The sequence below is a fragment of the Anoplopoma fimbria genome, chromosome 7 (genome assembly GCF_027596085.1).
Source record: "Anoplopoma fimbria isolate UVic2021 breed Golden Eagle Sablefish chromosome 7, Afim_UVic_2022, whole genome shotgun sequence".
In the NCBI taxonomy this organism is placed as follows: Eukaryota; Metazoa; Chordata; class Actinopteri; order Perciformes; family Anoplopomatidae; genus Anoplopoma; species Anoplopoma fimbria.
In genome coordinates, this window is record NC_072455.1 from 4014952 (window position 1) to 4025358 (window position 10407).

General features: G+C 39.8%; 1 protein-coding gene across 1 annotated transcript; it reads left to right on the top strand.

The window, feature by feature from the left end:
* Window positions 1–1569: 1569 nt before the first annotated feature.
* LOC129093844 (ankyrin repeat domain-containing protein 46-like) lies at window positions 1570–5231 on the top strand. The gene is made up of 3 exons (XM_054601967.1): window positions 1570–1607; window positions 2092–2250; window positions 3916–5231. Exons 1-3 carry the CDS (start codon window positions 1570–1572, stop codon window positions 4130–4132), a joined length of 414 nt encoding a protein of 137 aa, XP_054457942.1. The 3' UTR covers window positions 4133–5231.
* The last annotated feature ends 5176 nt before the right edge of the window (window positions 5232–10407 follow it).

Sequence of the window (10407 nt, forward strand, 5' to 3'; positions counted from 1 at the left end):
TGATATCCCTCCACAGGAATGGAAAAGTAGTCCAAATTGCAAACTGGCATCACTGAGCCAGTTGACAGCATAGTCAGTCAGTAGTCTGCTCTGCTTTCCCAGCACTCTTACAATGTATGCTGCGTTTACAGAACTCATATTCTTCCTGCACGCCAGGGTTATTCTTCATGGTGTAAATCGTTCCGCCGTAATGAGGTTTGACAGGAGGAGAATCAGGAGAAAGTGTTGTCACATGTTGTTATCACTTCCCAGACTGCCACATAAAGCAGATGTTAAGTGAGGAGGGCTGATGAAGGCCCTCCATGTCACATGCTAAAGGTATTTAGAGGTAATGAACGGGGGAATAAAAGCTTATCAAAAGAAATTTGGATAGAAAGCGGTATTGCATTAGAGAGCAGACTGCTGTGTGTGGATTGCTACAAAGGAAGTGTGTGTGTGTGTGTGTGTGTGTGTGTGTGTGTGTGTGTGTGTGTGTGTGTGTGTGTGTGTGTGTGTGTGTGTGTGTGTGTGTGTGTGTGTGTGTGTGTTTGCCTAAGGGACTAAAGGGCATACTTGGGAACTGGTGGCAAGAGCTTGAGTGCAAAACGAGATAAGCCTCTGCCGTTTGTACCTTCATTGTTAGGATAACGTGGAGATGAGAAGATATGACCGTTTGGAAAATAACTTATTTCCTATTTAACTGATCTGAATTAGCGCCTGATAAGATAAAGTACACAATTCTCATAATAAGATAAGGCATGTGTACCTTATCTTATCAGGCGCTTCCATCGCTTCCATCAGAGCAGTTACTCACCCAAAACCCTCTGGAGACTGTGTCTGCCCTCTCAACAGTATTAAGAACTGTTAGCATCTATGTTGTCACGTGGAGTGATTTGGATCTTAATTTTGACTCATCAGTGTGATTCTTCTTTTTTGTAACCGCACAGTGGGTTGGTGTCTTCTCGCTGGCTTCCTTTTATAACGATGCAGATAATACGTTTTGGAGCACAACAACCAAACAGAGATTTCAGAAAAGAAAAATAAAAGAGCCTGAAGAGGAAAACGATTGAAGCTGAACTTCTCAGCTTTATTGTAAAGGTGCAGAAATAAAGAGGAAGTATGCGTGTTTATGTGGAGGAAGTGGGTTAACCTGAATGTGTTAATATAAGGTGGACCACTTGCTACGTCTTCTCGAGCTGCAGTGCAACTTTATCTTCTCATAAAAGGGGAACTGAGTCTTTTTTGAAACACATAACTGTTTTTTGTAATTGTCAAAGCTTTTTCTTTTCATCTCTGGGTGTTGTAGAGTCTGGGGATCTGCTGGGGGATTCTCCTTTTATCTAATTGATTTACTTCACATGTAAATGTGAAGTAAATCAATGGACCCTCAGGACTTTTTTTGGTACTAGTCATATTTGCATTCCGGTTTTATTATTTTCTGCAGTGTTTTTGTAAGACTGCTTCTGGCCTCTTTTTCTCTTTTTTTTCTTCTCCTTCTTAACAGCTCTACACGAAAAACTCCTGTGGCACAGTATTAGTCATAGCCAAAAGTCAGAGCCAAAGGTGTAGTCACAGAATACGTGATTATTGATGGCTGTGGTGGCTGTGTGCGCTGACGGTGGAAGCTGGTGTGAAACATAGTTTCACATGTGCACTTTTAATAAGTGCCACGGTTTCTGAACATGTGAGACACACTGGTTTAGTGCTCCCAGTGGGAAGTATGAACAGAGCGCCATTAGTTCCTTATTTTTCTTTCCCTTTCTCCGTCTCACTCGTCTTTTCCTCAACTTTCTCCGGCGCAGTCGTCTGTATCTGAAATAAAATCAACAGGGAGACTCTAAAGTTTAGAGCCTCCCTGTTGATTTTATTTCAGTATAGATGTGAAACTTGAAGCGCCCAATTGTGATTGTGCATTATACAAACATTAACTGTACATGTATCTCTCTTTTACTGACAGTACACTGCCCTGACATGAATACTTTCCTAACACTTCCCCGTGAACGTACAGTTTTGAAATGTGTTTTCCTTTTTTATTAAGTGGCCGTACTTGACATTCCCTCCAGTCTTCCCTTTGATCTCACAGTGTGTCTGTCGGTTGTTCTGCTTCAACAGCAACCACAACGGCTCCACCCCTCTGGTGCTGGCGAAGAGACGCGGCGTCAACAAGGACGCCATCCGTCTGCTGGAAGGACTGGAGGAGCAGGAGGTGAAGGGCTTCAACAGAGGACCCCACTCCAAACTGGAGACCATGCAGATGGCCGACAGTGAGAGGTGAGCCAGATGTGGGAGAGTGTGAGGGATTATGGACTATGTGTGTGTGTGTGTGTGTGTGTGTGTGTGTGTGTGTGTGTGTGTGTGTGTGTGTGTGTGTGTGTGTGTGAAGTAAGAAAGACAAACATTTAAACCAAAAATGTCTCTTAAAGGATGTATTTTAGTTTGTTTGGACTGAGAGCAGTGATGAGGACATACGCCGCCACGCGTTTCTTATATCAGGTGTCATGACTTGCTTGGACCGAAAAAAAACTGTCGCTCATTCATGTTCAAAGAAGAAACTGATCTGAAAAAAATCATCTTCCTTCTTCCCCATGACTCTGACACATAAACAGGAAGTTTAGCCCAAAAGCACCTAAAACTTTGCTTCCATCCACATTTTCTTTTGCGATTATAAACCGCAGACAACAGGTATTATAGTGTGACTCTTGTTTCTGGGCTGATGTGAGTGCACATTTGCATACTCTCAGTCCATTGCACCAGAGGAGGAGCAGACTGCACATAAAGCACAGAGTCCATTGCAGCCAAATCAAAACTCCAGTGCCGGCAGTCATTTTCCATCCCGAGAAATGAGAGCATGTCCTTCTTTCTCACAAGTGGATTCATGTTAGTGAGCAGCTTCCTCCCGTCACAAGTGGATTCAGAACATGACCCAAGTATGTGACCTCTGGCAGACAATATTGCAATTCAGTTAGGTCATCAGCATATTGCAGGAGAGTACTTCCTCCTTGCAACTTTAAAAGTAAAGGCAAACAAATACTGTCTGTCTGGGGATTGAGAGAACAATGCTGAGCACAAATCATGAAATTTGTCGAATTTGAAGGCAGTGAAGCAGTCTGGCCTTTCAAAGCAAACACATGATTCCACCCTTCTTGCCTACCTACTATTCCTGCAGTCATGTGTGGGGAGAACATGGTTTTGAACTGTGTGTTTCCTGGAGAGAGTCTCCTTGAGCTTTCACCATCTGTTCTTTCATGTCTTGGTAAACTTTTATTGTCCGTTTTGTGAATTAACCAATTGTGTCTGAGCCTCTGCTGTGGACTGGGTTGATTCGTTTTATTCCCATGTACTCACACTGCAGTCAGGGGAATATTGTTTATGTTGAGACACTACAGGGGAACGCTTGAATGTGTAGTGTGGATGTTTTCTTTCCACTAGTATGAAACAAGACATATTATTGAAGCTTAATGGAGTGTGAGTCAGACCTGGTGTCCTGCAGCACGGGGGCCCCACAAGGAACCGTTCTGGCTCCATTCCTCTTCTCCATTTACACCTCGGACTTTACACCACCTCCAGATCAACTCTTGCAAAACCAAAGAGCTGCTGGTGGACTTCCGCCGGGGTAAACGCTCTCCTCCGGTACCAGTGAACATCCAGGGAATGGACATTGAGATTGTGAAATCTTATAAGTACTTGGGTGTTCACTTAAACAATAAAAAGCTGCGTATATCATAACAGGAAACAGGACAAATTAAGCTTAAGGCTGTTACAAAAATAGGATTAAATTATTTGTCCAGTAGAGCTATTTCCTATCTACAGCCAAAACACTCATTACTATGATTTTTGGCTGCAGAACCTCAGACAGAAGTCACAGTGAAGCTGCATGCATGAGTCAAAAGGTGGAGTGTAGATCGTATTGATAACAGTGATTGTCCTCCGTCACAGTGCGATGGAGAGCCACTCCTTACTCAACCCCAACCTGCAGAGCAGCGAGGGGGTCCTGTCCAGCTTCAGGACCACCTGGCAGGAGTTTGTGGAGGACCTGGGCTTCTGGAGGGTGCTGCTGCTGCTGGTGGTCATCGCCCTGCTGTCCCTGGGCATCGCCTACTACGTCAGCGGAGTCCTGCCGTTCTCCACCAGCCAGCTGGAGCTGGTGCACTGAGGGAGGAGGCGGCGTGGTGAAGAAGACGCATGGGTTATGGAGGTAGTGGAGTAAGTTCTGCTTTCCGCTGTGTTTAGACCAGAGCAGAAACCCAGATTTGTGTTTATTTGCAGCCCAGATCTTTCTCGTGGTTATCCAAACACGGAAGCAGCATATTGTATTGTTGGGGAAAAGTATTCTAAAAAAGCAGCGATCCAAAAGAACAAAACTCTCTCTCTCTCCATTAATAAAAACAACTTGTAAAGCTTGAGGAGATTAGCAGGAGGATTTAGGAAGTGTCTCATATTAAGAACATAATGTTTGCTTGTTTAAATATTATGTAACATATCCCCTTTAAAATACCATCACAGTTGGAGCTGCTTTTAAAACCGAGCGAGAGAGAAAACACGACGCTCTGGTTTTGTTTTTAATGCCGTATGACACCTTTTTCATTTCATTCATATTGTATCTTCTGTTACAAACTGTATATTGCCAATGTTTTGTATCTTCTACTTTCTTATTTGTCTGATCTTTCACTTGTGTTATTTATCAAATATCCTCTGTGTTTATTTTCCTGCATACTGTAATGTTTACTCTCGCTTCCTTTAGCTGCTTTATTTTATTCCAGCTGGAGACAGTTTAGTTATAATTACTGCAAATTGACTCACTTCAGTCTGTTTACATAACAGATTAGAAAAGCACCTTGACTGTGTGCCTTTTCAAAATAAAAAAGCTTCATGCTTCACAACAGCAAGTTAAGACATTCCCTCCAGAAGCATTTAAATCTGCCCTGTTGTTGTAAACATCATATATATATATATATATATATATATAGGCACAATGCTCATAAACTGTAGGATTAAAACAGCAGATTAACAATGTTTTGCTCTATATTCACTGTATCTTAACGGACGTGTAAACCATGTAGATTTTATTTGTAGTAGCTTTTTTCCACCTCTCTGTGTACTATATACATCATTTGAAGTGAATCCTAATTTAACGTGTAAAAAGAGAAAAATCATGTGTATGTTTGATTCTAATCAGCTACCCATATTGTCAGATTTCTGATTCATCTGCTGATCAGTGCATTAATAAATAAATACACAATGTGTTTAATCCATCCAGTATAATTCTTTATGCACATGCTTGTCATTTTTCCTACAAGTTGCTAAATAGTCAAATCGATCTGACACTTTATGCTTCCTGAAAAAAGAGTTTCCTATCCAAAATGCCACATTATATCCTTTTCATTTCCTTATGTTATTAATAAGAAATAATTACAATTTGTTAAAATGTTCATGTGTATAAATTGGAAGGTGTGAGGGATCAAAAACACTACTATTTTACTCCTATTGATATTGGACATGTCACCTCTATTCTGGGGTTATTGGTAATAGCCTCCACAGTGGATGAAGGCAGGTGGCAGCAGCACGTCGGACAGAGTTCAGCCGCCTTCAATGAAAACACAGGAAATGTTTCCATCCTCTTGTTACATTTGTAGTCTACCTGTAGTTTCAGACTACGTTTGGGTTATGTGATGTGTCCATCAGTGACAATCGTTCTCTCCTTTAATGTTCTCTGATGCTTCACATCGTTAATCTATGGAATCACACATTCCAGTTCTCTGACTGAAAACATGGTGACATCAAGGTGGAATTAGGCTTTCTCAATAAATATCTTTATTTACAGATACTAAATAAATAACCTTATTTATTATGATAGTAATAATAATAATTATTATTATTATTAAACAAAACAGTCAAAATAATAATTGTCATTATAATAATAATTATTATTATTATTATAATAACAATTATTATTTTTTGACTGTTTGATTTTTTATTATTATTATTATAATAACAATTATTATTATTATTATTATTATTATTATTATTATTATTATTATTATTAGATAAGATAAGATAATCCTTTATTAGTCCCGCAGCGGGGAAATTTGCAGGATTACAGCAGCATAGAGTAAAGTGCACACAAGAGACATAGTAGAAGAAAGACAAGATAAAAATAAAATGAAAATAAAAAAACAAGTATTATAAATAAGCAATAAGAAACAGTAGAAAAACAACAATAATTGAAATATTATATTTACAGACAGAAAAAACTATTTTAACTATTATTACACAGTGTAATGTATTGCACAGGTTTTTATTGTCATGTTTTTATTGTCATGTGTCATGTGGTCTGTTTAATTATTATTATTATTATTATTATCATTATTATTATTATTATTATTATTTATTATTATTATTATTATTATTATTATTATTATTATTATTATTATTATTATTATTATTATTATTATGTCACTATTCAACAATCTAGCGTTAAATCTTACATTTACACAGAAAACAAGAATCCACGTGTTCATGACGTCAGAGCAAGTCGGGATTTATTGTCGTTTATTCGTGTCGGATGTAATGATTTCAACACTAAATCCTAAATAATTTATGTGCAAATAAATGCATATTTCACACATAAATATGATGTGACCTGTGCAATGAATTAAAAACCTAATATACAAAGTAAATAAAACATAGTGGAATAAATGCCAACAATTCAGACCAGTATTTTTAACATTTCATTCGACCTCCTACCTCTTTTTGAAGGCCAATTTTATTTTATTTTTTTGCATGCATTCCATGTCCGATAATGTTTGATTTATTAAACCTTAACCTGGTTGTATGGAGGCCTGGATAGGCCCAGTTCTACCCGATCAAATGAGGCTGTGTGTATTTTTTGCTCCGTTAACGTGAATAATATTCTGGCCAATTAAAAGTCTGGGATATAGGTGTGGGCGGGGTTGACCTTTGACTTTTGTCAAAACGTGAGAAAACTTTTACAATTTGCTTTGATTTTTAAAAAAACAATGACTGTGAGAAGGTGGCACAGGGCAGCTCTGCGGCCTTTTAAAGGAGTAAATGAATGTATGAGAGAGTTCACTCTGCAGGGTTAGGCCTCTGGTCATCCTGCAGTGTGGAGGGACTTTCTTTATTCTGGGATGTAAACGCCATCAAGATACAGTGGACCTGTGCTGCCGGTAGCAGGAAGGATGGTTCTCCATGCTCAGCTCCACAGCAGGCCTCTGTCTGTCTGCTGGTGCAGCCCGGTGAGAGGAGGTCCTCCCGGGACTCACCTGTGTCTCCACTGCGCTGTTTGCACACATTGTACATGTGAAACACGCACCTGCTGTACATGGTGACGTTTTCATTCCTTTTGTGTGTTTTTATCTTGTATATTGTTGTTATTGTGTTTGTGGCTGGCTAGGCCTCCAAACGGAGTTTCGTTGTACAATGACAATAAAAACCTCTTTATCTTATCTTATCTTATCTTATCTTATAATCTTATCTTATTAAAAAAGTTAGAAATAGTTAAAATAGTTGTTGTTTATTTTCTCTGTCTGTAAATATAATAAGTTATTGTTGTTTTTTCTACTGTTTTTTTTTTATTGCTTATTTATAATACTTGTTTTATTTTATTTTTATTTTTATTTTTTAGCTTCTTCTTTACTATGTCTCTTGTGTGCACTTTACTCTACGCTGTTGTAAGCCTGCAAATTTCCCCGCTGCGGGACTAATAAAGGATTATCTTATCTTATCTTATCTTATCTTATCTTATCTTATATTTATCAACTATGTGTTGACTTGCAAAAGCTTCTGTCCTATCATGTGACACTTCTGCGTCATGATTGACAGGTCGTTTAAAGCCTAAGTGTCATTTTAACGCTATAGATTTGTTAACTTTTACTGTTCTGCAACGAATGTTTAATCTTAAAACATATATTGTGTGGTTGATAATAATAAAGATCATTTATGAAAACGAGCAGCAAAGTGTTTTTTAAAAGGCAGACATGTAAAGAACAAAGGATAACACACAAAAGGGTAAATATTTATTTACAAACTGGTATAAAAACATCCAAACAAGGTCTTTAAACTAGACACCAGTGTGTTTGACTGCCTGTTTCTTGTTGTTCAGGTGAGGAACAGCTTCATTTGTTTGTGAGCTCATTCTCTGGTTAAATGTCCGGAGTAGTCCAGGTTTGGAAATAAACCCATTTTGCGTTGGAATAAAAACGAACAATTGAGCTTCATTCCTCTGGAGAAAATTGGATTAAATCAATTAAACCATTTTTTTTTAAAACGACTGATTTGTCTTGACGTCACACCCATCGGTAAGGTGAGACGCGTGTTTTCCTTCACGTGACTTTAATTGTGCTGGTTTGTATTTGTCACGTGAGATTGCTGAGTCACGTTTACTTCATCTCCTCTGTGACTGTCGGATTAATTGTATTAAATCAGGGATTAAACCATGTTCAATTTGATAAACTTATTTTTAAATGTGTCTGACGTCACAGTTAAAGTCTGCCATTCAAAATAAACTACAAAACATGTCACCTGATTTTAAAAAATGTATTTTAAACTCTGAAACCTTAAAAAAACACAGAGACGTTTAAATCACGTTAGGGTCACTATAGACTTCGCATAATTCATTTAAAGGCAATCATCAGGCCCTGTTATGATATCTTCTCGGTGCATATTTTTATCTCAAGTTCCAGTTACAACATGTTTACATCCTTAATGCTCATAATCCTCCTTGTTTCTCTCATCCTGGTTGTCCTGCAGCATCTCTTCTCACCTCTCATCTCTCCTCTTCATCTTCTCTTCATCTTCTCATCTCTTCTCTTCTCTTCTCTTCTCTTCTCATCTCATCTCATCTCATCTCTTCTCTTCTCTTCTCTTCTCTTCTCTTCTCTTCTCATCTCATCTCTCTCATCTTCTCTTCTCATCTCTTCTCTTCTCATCTCTTCTCTTCTCTTCTCATCTCTTCTCATCTCTTCTCGCCCTCTCTCCATGCAGAAAGCAAAGTCTAGTCTTCTAAAAGGGGGCTCACGACAGCTGCAGGGGGCCGATGAGGAGGGTCAGCGTTAGGCAGCTCCACAACCCCACCTGCATATTGAACAGGACCGCAGACAGGGGGTTCTCTGGAGCACCAGGTCTTCATGCACCAGCCAATCAGAAAGAAGACAGGGGATTCTCTGGAGCACCGGGTCTCCATGCACCAGCCAATCAACCTGAGTTCTCACCGCCAATCACACCGCCAATCACACCAGCCAATCAGAAAAAGACAGCGGCTGTAATAAAAAACACCAAAACTGGGATGCCGACAGTGGTCCAAGATCCCGGCTGTTTCTCACCAGGAAAGTGTGAGAATGAGAGGAAGGAAACGAGATTTGAGTTAGACACACAGTGATGCATGTTTGTCTCATTATGAGTGACACTGTAATGAATGCATGAACACTCTGCAGGTGATGGTAGTGGTGTCTATGTAGGACACGAGTCTACTGTAGTGGAGTAACATTTTGTATTTCTACATCTCTGAGGTAAAGGTTGTACTTTTGCCTTCTCCATTCATCCTACAACAGTAGCTTCTTTGCAAATGAATATTTGCAATATGAAAAAAACGATGACGTTGAAGAATCAGATACAACTTTATTGATCCCAGGGGGATGAACAAGCTAAACTTTGCTCCACCTTTACCAGCTGCAACATAAAAGTGATGAAGCATTATGTGCATATAATTATATAAGAGGCATATTTTATTATGCACTATATTGTTGTGTGAATTGTGGCCATTTGATGCAATTTTGCTTTAAGGCTAAAACATTCTACTCAGAAATGAGGAGATGTGGGGGCTACTCACACGTTCACAGGCGGTGTGCTGGTGGTGCTGGTGGTGGTGGTGTGGTGCTGGTGGTGTCGGTGGTGGTGGTGGTGTTGGTGGTGGTGGGGGTGGTGGTGCTGGTGGTGCTGGTGATCCCATCCGGGTTTCTCTCTCTGACCTCCAGCTTCACAGCAGACATGTCCTTCGGTCTTGTCTTGCCTCCATACTGGACACTGAGGTAGTAATCACCCTGATCTCGTGGCGTGGCCTCCTTCATCGTCACCGTCAAGTCCCCGTGTGACCTCCACTGAGGTGACACAGATACTCTCCCCTCATACCCGGTCCCGTGTGTCTCATTCCCGGTATGGAAGTCCAGACTAAACACCAGCACTCCGGTTTTTGTTCAACATATAGTTCCCATGTTTCCCTGCAGTCGGGCTGAAGAACTTAAACGTGACCGGGTCGTCCTCCAGCACTGACTCGTTGGTGGATGAAACCACATGCAGCTGGATAAGTATCTCATCATTGGAGAGCGCAGTTTAACTCATAAAGTCCGTTGTCGTTGATGTTTGAACTGTTTAAGATGACGGACTCGTCTGGACTCTTCCTGTCTCCAAAAC